This window comes from Schistocerca gregaria, chromosome 1 (genome assembly GCF_023897955.1).
Source record: "Schistocerca gregaria isolate iqSchGreg1 chromosome 1, iqSchGreg1.2, whole genome shotgun sequence".
In the NCBI taxonomy this organism is placed as follows: Eukaryota; Metazoa; Arthropoda; class Insecta; order Orthoptera; family Acrididae; genus Schistocerca; species Schistocerca gregaria.
The window spans coordinates 359,298,683-359,319,220 of record NC_064920.1 but is presented as its reverse complement, the minus strand read 5'-3'; the positions used below and the strand labels follow the sequence as shown (position 1 = coordinate 359,319,220).

General features: G+C 40.2%; 1 protein-coding gene across 5 annotated transcripts in view; it reads left to right on the top strand.

Moving 5' to 3' along the window:
* LOC126345965 (PAS domain-containing serine/threonine-protein kinase) overlaps window positions 1–20,538 on the top strand; it is a 212,289-nt gene that overhangs the window by 98,161 nt on the left and 93,590 nt on the right. For all 5 annotated transcript variants that reach the window (XM_050002149.1, XM_050002147.1, XM_050002148.1 and 2 more), the window contains 3 exons: window positions 1,348–1,497; window positions 11,916–12,053; window positions 12,148–12,264. In XM_050002149.1, the coding sequence (XP_049858106.1) occupies window positions 1,348–1,497; window positions 11,916–12,053; window positions 12,148–12,264 (405 nt within the window). The remainder of the gene's footprint in view (window positions 1–1,347; window positions 1,498–11,915; window positions 12,054–12,147; window positions 12,265–20,538) is intronic.

The following is a 20,538-nucleotide window of genomic DNA, read 5'->3' as shown; positions in this document are numbered from 1 at the left end:
TGTTCAAATACAGCATATGACCCAAAATCGTAAATTCTGGTCAGTTGTAATTGATTGGATTACTCCTTTTTCCTTTGCAACTTTCCAATTGTATATTATGGCTAAGTATGCAGCTATTGTATCAGCATACTCAGAAGGGAACGTAATTGGTGTTCTGTCTGGTTTGGAAGACTTACATTTTTTAAGTGATATAAGCTGCTTTGCTGTACCATTGATATCTACTTCCAAGTTACTCACGTTGGGAGCTGTTAGCTGTTCTCAGTTGGAATTCTGGCACTTTTTTTTTTACTTTGGTGAAGAAATTTTAGGAAACAATGACTCCATTATAGTGGCAAAGTCTTGCTATGACACTGTGAAGGTACTGATTGTGTCTGCTGTTGGTGTACTTTACATATGACCAGAATCTCTTGAATTTTGTACTAGATTTTGAGACAGTTCCATTGTGTAAACTATTAAGTCACTCACATTGAAGTCCACACTAGGTTTCAAGCTTCAATAAAACATTGCCAATCTTGGAGATTTTGTGTTCTTTTAAATTTGTAATGCTTTTTTGTTGCTTCTGCAACAGTGTACTGACCTGTTTTGTGTCCCATGGGCACTCAGTACTATTTTGTATTAATTTATATCATATCTCTCTGAATTAGCGTCTATACTATTTCTTTGAATTAAGACACTTCTGGTCTACATTTATATATTTAATTTGGAAGGAGTGAAGCCTCTCTCTTAAGAGGGCATCAAATGAAGTGTTCCCTGCTCTTTTTAATTAGACATATTTTGCATTTATTTTTGATGAGCTTGAATGTTACAGTATTGTCTTGTTACAGTGGCCATGTGGTCACCAGTCTCTGCATCCATCATTGTGCTCCCTATTTGTTCAGGAATTTTTGTTGGGGAGAGGTTGATGGTTTCTTTCACATGAATTGGTAACTGTTTCTTCTATCTTTATAAAATCCAGATAGTGCTCTGAGGTGTAAGATAGTGTAATTTTAACATTGCATTGTCGTAGAGGACCAGCAATTATATTTTATTATTTATGTAGTTTCTGGTTACAGTTTCATACATATTCCTTAACAGTTAAATAGTTTTGTTTTAGTCTGTCCCTTGTCAAACCATTCCCTTCATTTTTATCATATGATTGTACAATAATTCCAGTGTTGTATGAAAAAGCTTTTTTTTTGTTGTTACAGAGCACATTCCAACTGTCTATCTTTGGAACAGTTGACTTCCATACACTATGTCAAACTAAAAACTACTGCTGTCTACATATAACAAAGCTTATTTGATGTGAAGTGATCAATGGGGAATAAATGAACACAAGATAGTAAATGTTTGCAATTGCATTTCCAGATTGTGATAGACGACAGGGGTTACATTATATCTGCTGACACAGAGGCTGGAATTATATTCCAGTATGAGGAAGAGCAACTTCAAGGGACAGACATTTCCAGCCTTATACCATCTCTCAAAGTGCCTTGCCCCGAAGAGGTCATGCCAAAGGTAAACTTTTAAACTTCTCTTTGTTCTTTGTTGTGTGTGTGTGCACACGTGCATTTGGGGGGGGGGGGGTTATATAATAACAGGGAAGAAAGAAAGAAAGATAGTGAGAGATATACACTATATGACACTAAGATGATTACAGTCCTTAAATGCTTGGTACTGCTCTCCCAGTTTGGGGACATGAACATGTTCATTTTCAAATTATTTCTTGTTGGTCCTTAAATTTGTTTTAATTTCTGTTTTTTCAAATATTGTGAACAGCAAGCTATATGATGGGTAAATTTCAGTGCATATACAAGGTGTATAACTTAGCTTCCGCTGTTACCGGATAGGTGGCGACAATGGTAAGTAGCGGTCAAAATAAATAGATCACAGATATCAGGCAGTTAGCTTGGACCTCGGTCAACATAGCCTCATTCAAACATTAGTTGATTTTTGTCTGCGTCGTAAAGTTGTTCTTGATTGAAAATGTCAGTTTGCGAGCCTAATTCTTGTCATTTGCGGGTGGTGTTGCTGTTTTGTTTCAATATGAAGAAAACATTGGCTGAGTATCATCGAATGCTCTCAAGTACGTATGGTAAAGACACTATTAGTGAAAGAACGTGTTGTGAGTGGTTTCAACGCTTCAAGAATGGTGATTTTTAATCTCATAGACCAGTGTAGTGGTGGAAGAGAAAATGTTTTCAAAGATGCAGAATTGGAGACATTGCTGAGTGAAGACTCACATCAGACTCGAGAAGAAATGGAATGATTAGTGGTAGAGACAGAGCAAGCCATTTCAAAACATCTCAAGGCTATGGGCATGATTCAGAAAGAAGGAACTGGGTCCCGTGTGAGACGTTGAACAGCGTTTTTGTGTTTGTAAACAGTTGCTTCAGAAGCAAAAACGCAAGGGATTTCTGCATCACATTGTGACTGAGGGCGAAAAATGGATTCATTATGATAACCCTAAACACAAAAAATCATGGAGATATCCTGGCCATGCTTCCACGTCGACGGCCAAACTGAATACTCACGGCTCCAAGATCATGCTCTGCATTTGGTGGGGACCAGCTCGGCATCGTGTACTATGAGATGTTAAAACCAAGTTAAACAGTCACAGGTGCTTGTTATCGAATGCAATTAATGCATTTGAGCAGAGAATTAAGACAAATGGCCTTAATACAGCGAGAGGCACGATAAAGTGATTTTGCAACACGACAGCACTCGGCCCCATGTTTCAAAAGGGGTCAAAACATACTTGGAAACATTAAAATGGGAAGTCCTACCCCACCTGCTGTATTCTCCAGTCATTGCTCCCTCTGACTGTCACCTGTTTTAGATCAATGGCACATGGCCTGACTGACAAACACTTCCCATCTCATGAAGTCACAAATTTGATCGATTCGTGGATTGCTTCAAAAGATACAATTTTTCGATGCGGTATTCGTACACTGCCAGAAAGATGGGAGAAAGTAGTGGCCAGCGATGGAAAATACTTTGAATGATACATGTGTAACCAATTTGTTTCATTAAAGCCTCAAATGTTGGGGAAAAAACGGCAGAAGCAAAGTTGTACATCTTGTAAAGTTTCTTGTACTCTGTTTAATTGTACTTTTCAACACTAGATCACTATACTAACTTTAATTTAATGGTCATTTATGAAGCAGATGTCATTAACAATTATTGCATTACAGGAAGTAAATGTGGTATCACTGAAGTAAATGTGGCATCACAGAAGCAAGTGTATGTTTGTAGCATTAAATGAAGGCTTATAATTAAGAAAACTGTTCTACTTGCATAGCTTTTCATGGAGCTAAGAAGGGAACATTTAATGAATTGCAGCTAAATGTGTCAGACAAATACAGTGAAATGTATTTTGTTTTTATTTTTTTAACTTATCAGGACTGCCACAACTTCATTATGACTGTCTACTCCAAAGACCTATTTCCAGGAGGCAAGCTAAAGAAACTCTGAACTGTGGAAAAACAGATATTAATGCGTGAACTGGATTTAAAGAGAATCCATATTGGAAAGATTCAAAAAGCTCTCCATACTCAACTGTATTCCTAGTCCTGAAGATTATGTAATAATGAGGACTACGAGGCAATAACAAATGTCAGTAGGTCCACAAATGATTATTCTGATGCATCATGGTGGTGATGGAAAAAATAGTGAACCTTCCCCAAAAAAGACCTGTAACTGTATTAGGGATATGACAGCTTCAGCTGTATTTGTAGGTTTTACTTTATTTGCAATTGATTTCTGTGTCACATTACACCATCTTCAAACCCCTCTCTGATAACAGGTGATCTTGTGGATACTGGGTAATCATCATACATCCATAGTGAGTACAAAAAATCTATTTCCAATATGCTGAACTTTCTTTAAGGTGGTGTAATGTATTATCAGCATTGATTGCAAATGGAATAGGACCTATAAGTGCAGCTGAAGGCATCATACCTACCACATAAATACACAATGCATGACCAAAAAAGTGAAGCACCCAGAAGACATTGTCAGATGTCAGTGTAGCTTCATACATGCAAACACCATTGCCAGGTATGTAAATGATTATAATTGCAACTCCCTGTGATATATACAATGGCCACCAGAATGCATCAATGTTGTTTGTATTAAGTGTTCTTGCAAGACCTGGTAGTAAATGTAATGGTTGTGAACAGTGTCGGATGTTGAGTAAGCATTTTGAAGGACAGGGAGATGCCATATTGTTGTGCAACAAAGCACACCTCACATATGCACATGACCATTATCTGTGGGTGACCTGAACAGCCTGTGTGTGCGTGCGCGCCCAAACGTTCTTTTATTTTCTGATGAAGGCTTTGGCTGAAAGCTTACTGTGTAACAGTCTTTTCTGTCCGTATGCAATTTGATGTCACCTTTATGGTGTGTAGTAATTTATCCTTTCCATAATTGTAGAAGTGGTCTTAGGTTAGATTTAAAACTTGCTTCACTAATTTATCAGACACTTAATATTATTGGGCAAATTATCAAAAGTTTTTGTTGCTGCATTTTTTAGTACCTGAGAGTTTTAATAATGGACAATAAAGGTCACTTTTTTCCTCTTAGTGTTGTAGGTATGGACGTCATACTCTTCTCAAATTGCCGTGGATTATTTATTACAAATTTCATTAGCGAATGTATGCATTGTGATTGTGCAGTTAAAATGTCTAATTCCGTGAAGAGTTATATATGTGATGACCATGGGTGAACACCACATACTAATCTTAACTGCTCACCTTTGTGCAATCAGCACTTTCTTTGTAAGTGATGAGTTGTTCCAGAAAATTATTCCACAATACGTCATTGAGTGGAAATGTGCAAAATATGTCAGGAGGTTAATCTGTTCTGTTTCTGTTGAAATTATACAAAGCATTCACTGAGGTTGACCTCTCACCCGTGATAGAGTTGGGATATCATTCCAAAGTCTGGCAGGCAGTGAAAAACTTTCCGAGGGGCCAATCGTAGGGCCTCTCTGATTCGTTTGATGAACAGGTTTCGCGCGTTATCTGTGGCTGACGATGTCTCTGAGCCAGATGCAGTCGTCTACCATGTTCCAGAGGAAGCTTCTCAGCCCGCAAGGTCTGGGCATTGACAGAGTGTGGATTTGCTGGTAGTTGAGAGCTCCAACGTTAGGCGCGTAATGGGGGCCCTTAGGAACATGGATGCAAGGAGGGGAAGGAAGCCAGTGTGCACTCCATGTGAATTCTGGGGTGAGTCATTCCAGGTGTGGAAGAGTAGAGGGTGAAGCCAACTGTAGGTGGTGGCTCATGCCGGTACCAATGACGTGTCTTGGTTTCGGACAGCTAGTGAAAATGGTAAAGACTGCCAGTCTTGCTTCCGAGATTAAGGTGGAGTTCACCATATGCAGCATTGTCGATAGAACTGACTGTGGTCCTTTGGTGCATAGCTGAGTGTAGGGTCTGAATCAGAGGCTCAGGCAGTTCTGTGACCGTGTAGGCTGCAGATTCCTTGACTTGCGCCATCAGGTGGTGGGTTTCTGGTTTCGCTTAATAGATCAGGAGTCCACTACACAGAGGAGGCAGCTACATGGCTAGTGGGGACTGTGTGGGAGGGTCTGGGCGGTTTTTTAGGTTAGAGGGTCCAAGGAACAACAGAAGGGGCGTCCATCTAAAAGTGGGCAGGTATAATACAATAAAGTCATTGTAGAAACAATTGGTATTGTAGTTGTAAATTGTCGTAGCTGTGTTGGGAGAGAACCAGAGCTCCAAGCCCTAATAGAAAGCACTGAAGCTCAAATAGTTGTAGGTACAGAGAGCTCACTAAAGCCGGAAATAAGTTCAGCTGAAATTTTTTTTGAAACAAATGAAGTGTTCAGAAAGGATAGATTGAATACAGTTGGTGGTGGAGTATTTATTGGTGTCAGAGGTAGTTTGCCTTGTAGAGAAATTGAAGTAGATAGCTCGTATGAAATAGTGTGGGTAGAGGATATACCTGACAATCGGACTGAACTGTTAATTGGATCGTTTAACTAAGGGTACCTCGTACCACAACAAGCATCTTCTCTCCCTGTTCCACTCCCAAGCAGAGCGAGGGAAAAATGACTGCCTATATACCTCTGTATGAGCCCTAATCTCTCTTATCTTTGTGGTCTTTCTGCAAAATGTAAGTTGGCGACAGTAAAATTGTACTGCAGTCTGCCTCAAATGCTGGTTCTCTAAATTTCCCCAGTAGCAATTCACGAAAAGAACACCTGCTTTCCTCTAGAGACTCCCACCCGAGTTCCTGAAGCATTTCCGTAACACTCGCGTGATGATCAAACCTACCAGTAACAAATCTAGCAGCCCGCCTCTGAATTGCTTCTATGTCCTCCTTCAATCCGACCTGATAGGGATCCCAAACACTCGAGCAGTATTCAAGAATAGGTCGTATTAGTGTTTTATAAGCGGTCTCCTTTACAGATGAACCACATCTTCCCAAAATTCTACCAATGAACCGAAGATATCCCACTTCATATCGCTCTGCAGTGTTACGCCCAAGTATTTAATCGATGTGACTGTGTCAAGCGCTACACTACTAATGGAGTATTCAAACATTACGGGATTCTTTTTCCTATTCATCTGCATTAATTTACATTTATCTATATTTAGAGTTAGCTGCCATTCTTTACACAAATCACAAATCCTGACCAAGTCATCTTGTATCATCCTACAGTCAATCAACGACGACACCTTCCCGTACACCACAGCATCATCAGCAAACAGCCGCACATTGCTATCCACCCTATCCAAAAGATCATTTATGTAGATAGAAAACAGCGGACGTACCACACTTCCCTGGGGCACTCTAGATGATATCCTAACCTCCGATGAACACTCACTGTCGAGGACAACGTACTGAGTTCTATTACTTAAGAAGTCTTCGAGCCACTCACATACTTGGGAACCAATCCCATATACTCGTACCTTAGTTAGGAGTCAGCAGTGGGGGCACCAAGTCAAAGGCTTTCTGGAAGTCAAGGAATATGGCATCCATCTGATACCCTTCATCCATGGTTGGCAAGATATCATGTGAAAAAAGGGCGAGTTGTGTTTCGCAGGAGTGATGCTTTCTAAAGCCGTGCTGATGCATGGACAGCAACTTCTCTGTCTCAAGGAAATTAATTATATTCGAACTGAGAATATGTTCGAGAATCCTGAAACAAACCGATGTTAAGGATATTGGTCTGTAATTTTGAGGATCCGTCCTTCTACCCTTCTTATATACTGGTGTTACCTGCACTTTTTACCAGTCGCTCGGGACTTTACGTTGGGCCAAGAGATTTGCGATAAATGCAAACTAAGTAAGGAGCCAATGCAGTAGAGTACTCTCTGTAAAACCGAATTGGAATCCCATCTGGACCTGGCGATTTATTTATTTTCAACCCATTCAGCTGCTTCACAACCCCAGGGATGTCTATCACTATGTCCTCCATACGGGAATCTGTACGAGACAAATGGCGGTGTGTTTGTACGATCCTCCTGCGTGAAAGATTTCTCAAATGATAAATTTTAAATTTCAGCTCTCATTTTGCTGTCTTTCGTTGCCAGGCCAGACTGATCAGTGAGTAACTGGATGGAAGCCTTCGACCCACTTACCGATTTTACGTAAGACCAGAATTTCCTTGAGTTTCCAGCAAGATCTATTGCTAAGGTATGACGGTGGTAGTGGTTGAATGCTTCGCACATCGCTCTTTTTATAGCAGCACGAATCTCTACTAACTTTTTCCTGCCCTCATTCTCCCGGTCTTTCTTGTACCGCGAGTGTAACTGTATTTTGGTTACCTTTACTTAGCAGCAGATTCACTCCTGACAGAATACTTGAAGTACAACCAACCCAGTGACTGCTATAACATTATTTGTATCTTACTTATATTGGATGACAGTTACTGCTAACAGATTTCTGCTAGCCTGTTATTTCAGTGTTATATTATAACCTCCCACATTGTACAAGCTCATTTGCTTGACACACAAAATTTAGTGGCAGTTTCTGCAGATGTTTTCTGATTATTCTGAAGCTGCGTTGGTTCTTGTAACATATGGGAAAAGCAGTACGCGTTATTCTTCTTGGGTTTTCTGGTGAATGCTAAAATCAGTTTCAGAGAATATTTCAGTGGTCTCCTCCCCCAGCATCTTCAAGGGAGATGCTGTTGCTGAGTCGTGGCAAACTGATGCCAGCAGCAGAGACAATGATCTTATATAGTCCACAGAAAATGTGCAAGATGTACGTCAAAATCTATTGGTGCTTTCTCCAATATAATGTGTAAATACAGGTTGTAAACAGTATAAGCTGCCAAAATTGCACAGATAGTACATTTTGGTGTGTTTGACAAAAAAGTTTAATGAAATATCGTATCACGTTCTGTATTTTTGTATTCTTAAAGGACAGATATTTGTAGGTTTGTAAGTAGACTCATTCCTGTTTACATTGTCAACTAATGGCACACGACCTTGTTTGTGTATTACCAACATGAGCACAGCAGTCGGAGAAAGGCAACAGAGGAGCCAGAGCAGAGTAAATATTGGATGTGTGCAATGATGCAGCGCAGTGGCTATGTACTACCGAAACAAGCAAATTAAACAGTCATTGGGTTATCAAGAACGTGTAATTTGTTTTACATAAATAATCAGTTAAGTACAATCAGATGTTTTCTCTTCTACATCATCATAATACTGGAGGTCATGGTTGTAAAGAAAAGCTAATATAAAATAAAATGTGTTTCTCTTAGTGCAAAATCAACCAATTGCCATGTAATTTTTTGAACATCAATTACAACCAACTGTTTTCTGTTTTTACGACAATACCATAACAAAAATTAAATTTCAATTATTTTCCTTTTCTACAACAGTACCGTAATGAAAATGAAACCAAAATTACTTTGTTTTGTGTTCCACCAGTACTACAATAAGTGTTCAAAATGCTGCCGTTTGATCCGACAAATGCTTCATTACAGCAAAACCAGTTTCGTGGCACTTAGTCACATACATGCATATTTGCATTCGTGATACTGGCAGCGTCTAAAATTCCCAGCGTAAGTTGTCCACATTATATATTTTGAGTGTAAATCAGTTCCTTCATATGACCTCAAAAGTAAAAATCCAGTGGATTTAATGCAAGACTGCGCACTGGCTGTCAGCTTGAACCAAAATTTCCTATCCATCGCCCTGGAAATTGTCTATTCAAAAACCTTCGTATTCTGTGGCCAATGAGGGGTGGAGTAGTCACATTATGACTTATTGCTAATGGAATATTTTCCAGTAAATATGGTTGCAATGTCTCTTCTAGAAACGTTCGGTAATTGTTGCCAGTCAATCGAGCAAGTAAAACTTAAGACCCAATAACGTAATACGTCAATTAAATCTGCCCATACATTCACAGAAAAGTGGCACTGAAAATGTGTTGCTACTACTTGGCGCGGTTATGGAATTTAGTTATTCTGTTGCAAGTGAAACACGCTTAATCTCCTGTTGCAAGTGAAACACGCTTAATCTCCTGTTGCAAGTGGAACACGCTTAATCTGTGATGAGCAATTACACAAAATCATGTTGTGCACTTCCCAACAAAGACCTCTCTTGAGAATTCTTGTCAGAGAGGGAAATCTCCTGTTTTAAAGAGCAATGAATTACAGTGTGTGATATACTCATTTGGCGGACAGTGCTTCTAGTTATCTGAGCAGGGTCTTCATGGATGTGCCCCAGAATTTCTCAGCTTCCTACGTATGTTCTATGCTTTGTCAGCCAAATTTGCCTGTGTTTGTGACTCATGCCTAGTACATGCAGCAGTAAGTAACACGAACCGATTGCTGACGTAAGTGTACATGTGTTTGGGGAGGGGTGGTTGTTGTTGTTTTTGGGGGAAGAGACCAAACAGCGAGATCATCGGTCTCATCGGATGAGGGAAGGAAGTCGGCCGTGCCCTTTCAAAGGAACCATCCCAGAATTTACCTGGAGCGATTTAGGGAAATCATGGAAAACCTAAATCAGAATGGCCGGACGCGGGAGGGGTGGGGTGGAGCAGACACCCCGTAGTGTTTTGTGTTTTGATACTGTTCAATGAATTCTCCCAGTCTACTGTGCATTATGTTTCCACAAGTAGTGTGTAGTCTGTGTGAGCTTTCCAGTGTCTAATTTTCCAAAGACATTTACCAAGATGAACTTTCTTTTTCTTCTTCCTTCCATTTTTCCTCCATTGGACAACCATAGGAAATCGACAAACAAGTTACTAGATGTTTTAAATAGATTACTTGTGTTCTACTAACAGGATTTTTTTTAGAACCTTATATTGTTTTATTCTATATCACCACCCAGTAGTAAAGGCTGGAAAGAATAAGTTACTGTTGTGGAAGACTATCATAACTTCTGTAGCCAAATCTGTTCTTATATAATATTTCCCTCAGTGACAAGGTATTTTGTATGTTCTATCCTTCCTAAGCCCAAAATTTTGGCCAGTGCCCAAGGCACATTCTTGATATCGAATCTGTTGTTCTTAGTTCTCCCAATTCTTGAACATATGTTCCCAGCAACTGATCTAAATTAATCTTCAGATGCCGCCAGGGATGACCAAAACTCTAAGATACAACAGGTCTGTTTTTTGAAATATTCAATCTGCTTAAACACAGACTGTGTTAAGTTTTTGGTATCAAAGAGGATATGAGCTTCGTTCCAAAGTCGTATAAAGTTTCCATCGCATTTGTACAGTGGATGGCAGCTGGTCACTTCTGTTGACCATCACATCAAAAATTGGGAGCTTTCCATCACTTTTTAGTTTGATCATTAATTTGATGCTGAGGTTAAGGCAATAAAAATGTTCTTGTCAAGAGTTGGAACATCTGATACGTATGGCCAGATCACGAACATGTCATTAGTGTACTCCAAACAAAGATTCGTTTTAAAATTGCTGTCTTCAGTGCCCAAGACTTGAAATATTTTTTGAGCCATATCTTTACGTGTTTGCATTAGTTTAGTAATGCTTAGCAACAGCATCTCTTCTGAAGATGGCAGGCAGCAGCTGGACCACTGAAATATTGTGTCAAGTAGATTTTTAGATCTGCCTGCAAACCCAAGAAGAATACCACAATAACCGTTTCTTGCATTAGATGTACTGTTTCAATAAGTTTTTTCCCCTTTCTTTCTCTCATACTTCCTACATGTAGAAGACATTATGCTATCATTCCAGATGTGAAACAAACAATAATAATAGTAATAGATTAATAGTTTCAAAGCAGTCTTTGGTTGTCATCTCATACTATTTTTCAAACTGTTGCTGGTTTGCTATACAACAATGTTTAAAAGGTTTCAACAACTTTGAGAGTTTTTGTGGTTGCAAAGCCTGCATTGTGAAGCACTTCTGCATGGCAAATTAGAACATAAATGAGTTGTCTTATGTTTTGGAGTCGAGGTGTTCAAACAGTGTATTGATTTGATTTCTCTCTGTATTTTCTTCATAGTTGTTCAATAGCTAGTAATGTTTTAAATAAATTAATTTTAAGGAAAAAGTATTCTCACAACATTTTTTAAATTTTGTTGTAATCTTCTGACATTATGATGCTAACTGAAACTACTTAGTATTCTGCTTCCCCCAACTCCCACCCCACCAAAAAAGAAAAGAAAATCTGTAATCAGACCTCTACGGGTAACTAAAAAGAGAGAATTTGTAAACGGGAGAATATATGACCAGGTAGAACTTCAGTAACATTTTCTGAAAGGGAGCAGGAGGGGTGACAGAAAGAACTTAACGATGAAAGAAGAGAAAAGTCTGCTATTGGTAAATGAATACATTGCTAGATCAATATTCAAACGTGTTATTTGCATTGAAAGTGGAGCCTCTTCTTTCAACTTGTAAAATTAAAGTAAGTCTGTTACAAACTTATTTATTTTACCAACAGTTAGTATATATTTGAGGATTTCTTTTACCCTTAGGATGTCAAGAAGCAGAAAGCCACAGGACGTACCCGAGAAGGAGCGACATTCCCTGTATGTATTCGCATATCAGAAGAAGCGAAAGGAGATGGAGAGGCAGACAGTGGGATCAGGAAATGTTATAAGCTCACTATATGGGTATGTTGGATTGTAAGAAGTCTACTGAGATGTATAACATTGGAAATAACATAATTTATTGGAATGATTTATTTGTGTGTAATTTTGTTTTCAGGTGTTTGCAAATATGAGTGGCTTAGTTGTATTGGCAGAAGATGGGGTAGTGGAGAGCTGTAACCATCATTTTACTCACATGATGTTCGGGTACCCACAGTCTGAGCTAATTGGACAGGTAAAATTTCTTCAGTTCAATTTACCTAACTATAGGACGATCCCTCACCCTTTCTTTGGGGGGGGGGGGGGGGGGCAGGCAGGAGAGTCCCTTCAATAAAGTTTTATTTTTAGTGTAATATGACTAATCTAAATTACAAACTTATTTACTTTTTTAGATATAAAGTATCTGACAAAAAAACGTATGGCATTTGGTGATCGTCCAAATTTTGGTAATAAAAGTAGAAACGAAATAAACAGAAAGAAGTGATTTACATTAATTTTTATTTTCAGTTTCTTTTTTTGCTTACTATCTAAGTGAGTAGTGTATGGCACTACTATTTTTAACCACCATGCAGGGGAGCCTTAAAAGGCCAACTTGCAACAATTTCCATTGCGTGAAGTTGTGATGTTATGCCATTGGGAAGTATTTCGATGTTTGTGTATGTGTCTAGCAAACAGATGTACTATTTTCTTAGACTGATTATATTTCACTGCCATGTAAGTTGTTTTTCCTTAAATGCTGCAGGAAGTTGCCTTCATTGCTAATCTCATGCTCATACTGAGCAACTTGGTGCTCAACTTCATGAAACCTTCCTTGCTTCAGTCCCCTGAAAGCTTGGCCAGTAGGGGTGGTGTTTTTTGATTTGTGTGTCATCTGATGCAGACTACGAACATTAACTTCTGTGTTAAACTTATTTCTTGCTGCACAGTTGTTTCATGCTCTCTGCTTCATGAATCACCATTAACTTAGTGTTAGTGTCTTATTGTATTTGTAAACTGTGAACTTCTAGATCCTTGTATCTCAACAGTCAGAGTTTTGATTTGCATACATTATCAGTTGCTAAAATTTACAGTTCTGACAGTGTATAAGGAAACTGAACATTAACAAAATTATGTCCTCTCTGGCTCCTTACAGCTGAATCGTAAGAAACTCTACCACTTCAGGCTAACACTGGGAAATCAATAGTGCTGTAGAACAGTAGCAGCTGTAGTGCTGTTCGTGTTGTGCCTTGTTTAAAGTGTTCTGTGTGAAAATACTGTTCTTGGCATTGATTAATCTCCTCTAGAAACATATACTGCTATTCAGTATTTGTGCAGTTTTAAAATCATGTCACTTTCACCTACAATTGAATTCAAACAAATGGCATTTTAAACATAAGATGTACATAAAAAGCAAGCTGCATGGTATAAATTTCCAAGACTGGCAGTACAATGAAGTTTGCTGCTCACTCAGCACTCCCCTACTTGCGTTTCTCAGCCAAGCTGGTGCCGCTGCCCCCCCCCCCCCCCTCCCCCCAACACTTCTAAATTCTTCAAATTAAATTTGAGCAGGAACACAAGTGCTGAAATTTCATCTGTAAATGTAAGAAGGCCTTTACATTATGCTATTATAGCACCTTAAACATTGACCTTGGGAACAACAGTTTATTCTACGAATGTAAGACAACCCTGTATTTTTCAAACAATGAATTTAAGAAAGAACCTTGTCAGGTTAAATTAAGGTACTTTTCTGTCCTACCAAGAGAACAACATAACCTCAAGTTTACGAAAAATACTGCAAAGAAACATGGGGCCAGATAAAAATGCAAGAGCTGACCTAAGATGTGAAAACAAATTTCCTTTCATCTCAAAGAAAAAAGTTAACCCACAATCAATATAAAAACAAGGCCTATGTGCTCTAATTGTTTCTGCTGAGCTTATAGCGAGTGGCAAGATGATTGTACATATCAGCAGTTTTCCAACATTATTTTAATTATTCTAATGCTATCGTGCATGTGGTTTATTTTTATCTCTAATTTTAATCTTTGTAGGTAGTACTCATGTGTTACGGTCTACAGCAAAGACATGCCCAACTCATGTAATATAAATGAACTAATGCCATTTCTTCATGAAATGAGCATGAGAAAACCATGTGATCCAGCAAACTGCACATTCGGTGCTGACCCGACAAAAAGGATTAGAGTAAGGGCTAAGACCTTTCTGAAGAAAATTTTCTTATTGTCAGATTTTATCAACAGGCTTATTCCTCACAGATTATATGCCTTCTGAAAATGTATAGAGATGAAATTCGTCTGAAGTCTATTCATTAGCATTCATATCGTATTGTGTATCAAAACAAGTTACTACTCGCAAATACACTTCTTGGGTTTGCCACCAGATTGCGTTTCACAAATCTCATAATATTTCATCAAAATAGATATTTGCCATATTCAGACAGTGGTGGTTGTTGTGTTCAATGCTGCCAGACACAACATAACTATCTTGTGGCAGTGTCTGGTTACAGTAAGTTTTGCTGCCAGGTGAGTATCACCAGTTGAATTTTGCGGCTGTGAAAATAGTAATAACCATTGCCTCAATAAGTTGTTTTAATGGAATATTGTGGGATTTGCACTGTTTTATCTGGTGGCAAGCCAAAGAAGTGTTTTTGTAACACATCCACCATTAAATCCTGAAAGTCAAATTTTGCTACTCGACTCACTATTAGGCCAATGTGCACATCGCAGGTATTCAGCTGATTTCATACACTGATTAGAGAGATTACATTAGACTGAATCTGATGTTCTAGTAAGTTTTTATGTAGACACTCTTCACTCACGTTCCTCCATCAGTTTCCTCATGGGTAGTTAGGTTTGGTGTTTCAATTACGTAACCTTTTAAACATGTATTGACATCCACTTATATTTTTTCAGTGTCCAGTTGCAGTGGAAAGCCATTTGTTACCTAATGTTGCTAATATTTTTATGAAAGATTTCAGGAAATGTAGTTTGCGATTGGCGGCATTGAGTCCTGCATGCCTCTTAGTTATGTAGATGATACTTTCATTGTTTGGCTTCATGGTAGTGAAAATTAGTGCAGCTTAGTAGAGCATTTGAATTCAGCCCGCCTACAGAGGTTTCTCATTTTATTGGTACCTTGAAGATGATAGGGTGTTAACTTCACGAAATATTGTTGACTGTCTATGATATTATGTTGCTGAATTCTCATAATTTATTTGAACATTAGTCTTCTAGTGCCATTAATATAATAAGAAGTATTGATGAAAAATTTGCCACCTGTAAAAACTATGCATTTACTGAGATTTAAAATGTGTAGCTGGTTTTGTTGTTGCAAAACTAATCCAAGACAGGAGCACAGAAAGAAGAAAATATAAATGAAATTCCATTTGTAGCATCGACCTCATCTCGTAATCTGCTGGTTTGAATTCTGGAACTGATACCTCAGACCACTGCTGCTGTGAAAAGTATGTTGCTGAAGGGACTGACAGACAGAGACAGAGGCTTATCACCTCAACTTCTGAATGGGGTGAAATTTCCAGAATAAAATCAGAACAAATGTTCTGAAACCATTTGCAATATAAAATACAACGAAGCAACAGCTGAAGATGGAATTGCCATAGAATAATTTGAAACTGTCAGATGGAAATTGACTGCAAACATTAAAATGAATAATGCAAACATTATGGTTAACAGAAGAAATTCCAGACCATTGGAAGCGTGTATTAATTCATCCTTTCATCCTTGACATAAGAAAGAAGATAAACCTATGCTGACTTCTGAGAGGAATTGTATTAGTGTTACCAGTTGCATCCAAGGTCCTTTCTAAAGTGCTACATAATAGATTAGAGAGGCAGGTAGATGGCAAGATTGAACTGTATCAAAACGGTTTTCGAAAGAGGTGGTCAGGTATGGAGTGTATCCTGAGTCTTAACATAATCATCATAGAAGAAAGGATGGTTTTCAATATTCTGGATTAAATCTCACTTTGGGTCAGAAAGGGTTGAATTATGCTGCCACAAAAATCTATACTCCTGTGCCAAATAGCATTAAAAGTCTGATAGATAGCCAACCAACATTTAAAAGCGAATTAAAAGAATTTCTGAATGACCACTTTTTGTGCTCAATAGATGACTTTTTAGATATGAAATAGTAACTGTAAAACTAAATTTAAAAAAAAATTGTTTAAAGAAAACTTGTGTTACAGTGACACGTTCCACATCATTACAAAATGTTGAATTCATTCTCTGTGGAACAAGGATTAGTGTGTGTGTGTGTGTGTGTGTGTGTGTGTGTGTGTGTGTGTGTGTGTGTGTGTAAAAAACAAAGTTGATGTGACTTACCCAATGAAAGCACTGGCAGAAGGTATACACTTGCGCGCGCGCACACACACATATCCATCCGCACATACACACACAAGCAGACATTTGTAAAGGCAAAGAGTTTGGGCAGAGATGTCAGTCGAGGTGGAAGTACAGAGGCAAAGATGTTGTTGAAAGACAGGTGAGGTATGAGCGGCGGCAACTTGAAATTAGCGGAGGTTGAGGCCTTGCGGATAACGAGAAGAGAGGATATACTGAAGGGCACGTTCCCATTTCCCCAGTTCTGACAGGTTGGTGTTAGTGGGAAGTATCCAGATAACCCGGAGGGTGTAACACTGTGCCAAGATGTGCTGGCCGTGCACCAAGGCATGTTTAGCCACAGGGTGATCCTCATTACCAACAAACACTGTCTGCCTGTGTCCATTCATGCGAATGGACAGTTTGTTGCTGGTCATTCCCACATAGAAAGCGTCACAGTGTAGGCAGGTCAGTTGGTAAATCACGTGGGTGCTTTCACACGTGGCTCTGCCTTTGATCGTGTACACCTTCCAGATTACAGGACTGGTGTAGGTGGTGGTTGGAGGGTGCATGGGACAGGTTTTACACCGGGGGTGGTTACAAGGGTAGGAGCCAGAGGGTAGGGAAGGTGGTTTGGGGATTTCATAGGGATGAACTAAGAGGTTACGAAGGTTAGGTGGAAGGCGGAAACACACTCCTGGTGGAGTGTGGAGGATTTCATGAAGGATGTATCTCTTTTCGGGGCAGGATTTTAGGAAGTCGTATCCCTGCTGGAGAGCCACATTCAGAGTCTGATCCAGTCCCGGGAAGTATCCTGTCACAAGTGTGGCACTTTTAGGGTTCTTCTGTGAGAGGTTCTGGGTTTGAGGGGATGAGGAAGTGGCTCTGGTTATTTGCTTCTGTACCAGGTCGGGAGGGTAGTTGCGGGATGCGAAAGCTGTTTTCAGGTTGTTGGTGTAGTGGTTCAGAGATTCAGGACTGGAGCAGATTCGTTTGCCACGAAGGCCTAGGCTGTAGGGAAGGGACCGTTTGATATCTAATGGGTGGCAGCTGTCATAATGGAGGTACTGTTGCTTGTTGGTGGGTTTGATGTGGACGGATGTGTGAAGCTGGCCATTGGACAGATGGAGGTCAACGTCAAGGAAAGTTGCATGGGATTTGGAGTAGGACCAGGTGAATCTGATGGAACCAAAGGAGTTGAACTTGGAGAGGAAATTCTGGATTGTCCTTCACTGTGAGTCCAGATCATGAAGATGTCGTCAATAAATATGTACCAAACTTTGGGTTGGCAGGCTTGGGTAACCAAGAAGGCTTCCTCTAAGCGACCCATAAATAGGTTGGCATACGAGGGGGCCATCCTGGTACCCATGGCTGTTCCCTTTAATTGTTGGTATGTCTGGCCTTCAAAAGTGAAGAAGTTGTGGGTCAGGATGAAGCTGGCTAAGGTGACGAGGAAAGAGGTTTTAGGTAGGGTGGCAGGTGATCGGCGTGAAAGGAAGTGCTCCATTGCAGCGAGGCTCTGGACGTGCGGGATATTTGTGTATAGGGAAGTGGCATCAATGGTTACAAGGATGGTTTCCGGGGGTAACAGACTGGGTAAGGATTCCAGGCATTTGAGAAAGTGGTTGGTGCCTTTGATGAAGGATGGGAGACTGCATGTAATGGGTTGAAGGTGTTGTTCTACGTAGGCAGAGATACGTTCTGTGGGGGCTTGGTAACCAGCTACAATGGGACGGCCGGGATGTTTGGGTTTGTGAATTTTAGGAAGTAGGTAGGAGGTAGGAGTGCGAGGTGTCGGTGGGGTCAGGAGTTTGATGGAGTCAGGTGAAAGGTTTTTTTGGGGAGCCTAAGGTTCTGTGGATTCCTTGAAGCTCCGCCTGGACTTCATGAATGGGATTACCTTGGCAAACTTTGTATGCAGAGTTGTCTGAAAGCTGACGCAGTCCCTCAGCCACATACTCCCGATGATAAAGTACCATGGTCGTGGAACCCTTGTCAGCCGGAAGAATGATGATGGATCGGTCAGCTTTCAGATCACGGATAGCCTGGGCTTCGGCTGTGGTGATGTTGGGAGTAGGATTAAGGTTTTTCAGGAAAGATTGAGAGGCAAGGCTGGAAGTGAGAAATTCCTGGAAGGTTTGGAGAGGGTGATTTTGAGGAAGAGGAGGTGGGTCCCAATGCGATGGAGGACGGAACTGTTGCAGGCAGGGTTCAATTTGGATTGTGTCTTGGTGAGTTGGATCATTAGGAGTGGGATCAGGATTATTTTTCTTCGTGGCAAAGTGATATTTCCAGCAGATACTACGAGTGTAGGACAGTAAATCTTTGACAAGGGCAGTTTGGTTGAACCTGGGAGTGGGGCTGAAGGTGAGGCCTTTGGATAGGACAGAGGTTTCGGATTGGGAGAGAGGTACAGAAGCAAATAACCAGAGCCACTTCCTCATCCCCTCAAACCCAGAACCTCTCACAGAAGAACCCTAAAAGTGCCACACTTGTGACAGGATACTTCCCGGGACTGGATCAGACTCTGAATGTGGCTCTCCAGCAGGGATACGACTTCCTAAAATCCTGCCCCGAAATGAGATCCATCCTTCATGAAATCCTCCCCACTCCACCAAGAGTGTGTTTCCGCCGTCCAGCTAACCTTCGTAACCTCTTGGTTCATCCCTATGAAATCCCCAAACCACCTTCCCTACCCTCTGGCTCCTACCCTTGTAACCGCCCCCCGGTGTAAAACCTGTCCTATGCACCCTACCACCACCACCACCACCACCACCACCACCACCACCTACTCCAGTCCTTTAACCCGGAAGGTGTACACGTGTGAAAGCACCCACGTGATTTACCAACTGACCTGCCTACACTGTGACGCTTTCTATGTGGGAATGACCAGCAACAAACTGTCCATTCACATGAATGGACACAGGCAGACAGTGTTTGTTGGTAATGAGGATCACCCTGTGGCTAAACATGCCTTGATGCACGACCAGCACATCTTGGCACAGTGTTACACCGTCCGAGTTATCTGGATACTTCCCACCAACACCAACCTATCCGAACTCCGGAGATGGGAACATGTCCTTCAGTATATCCTCTCTTCTCTATATCCGCCAGACCTCAACCTCCGCTAATTTCAAGTTGCCGCCGCTCATACCTCACCTGTCTATCAACAACTACTTTGCCACTGTACTTCCGCCTCGACTGACATCTCTGCCCAACTCTTTGCCTTTACAAATGTCTGCTTGTGTCTGTGTATGTGCGGGTGTGTGTGTGTGTGTGTGTGTGTGTGTGTGTGTGTGTGTGTGTGTGTGTGTGTGCGCGTCCTTTTTTCCCCCTAAGGGAAGTCTTTCCGCTCCCGGGATTGGAATGACTCCTTACCCTCTCCCTTAAAACCCACATCCTTTCGTCTTTCCCTCTCCTTCCCTCTTTCCTGAAGAAGCAACCGTTGGTTGCAAAAGCTAGAAATTCTGTGTGTGTGTTTTATTTATTGTGCTTGTCTACCGGCGCTTTCCCGCTTGGTAATTCTTGGAGTCTTTGTTTTTAATATATTTTTCCCATGTGGAAGTTTCTTTCTATTTTATTTAACTGAGTACCAAGGTGCATGCTCTGTGTCAGTATATTTGTAGTCCTCAAAAAGGCATGTGACTCTGTTAATAGAACATCTCTGTTTGAAGTATTGGAAGAGTTTAGTGTGGATGGTAAAACTACATACATAATTCAACAAACGCTAGTAAACGCAAAATCTAAAGTTAACTTTTTGGATAGATATCAGAAGTATTGAATGTGTGGGCAGATGTTAGACAAAAGCTGGTGCAATCCATTATTCTGTTAAATTGTATTCTTGGAAAGGTGATTTGAGAATGGGAAGAACAGCTCAGAAAGACTGGAGTAAATGACTTGATGCAATTGGTCTGTGATCCTCAAACTAACTTAAGTCAGTATTTAGTTTTTGCCCTCAGTGTTGCAATACTGTCTGGAGACACAGCAGTTGCAACAAGAAAAATTAACATTTTGAAAATACAGTAATGGCAGGAAAGAGTCATTCTAAAATATTATACAAAAATTAAATATATGGCAAATATAAAAACAAGCTCCAAATTTCCTTTAGAACATATTACTGAAAAATTGACTCATTAGGTTTAAAGCATCTCAGAGCAAAGATGATGTAAATGCCCTATC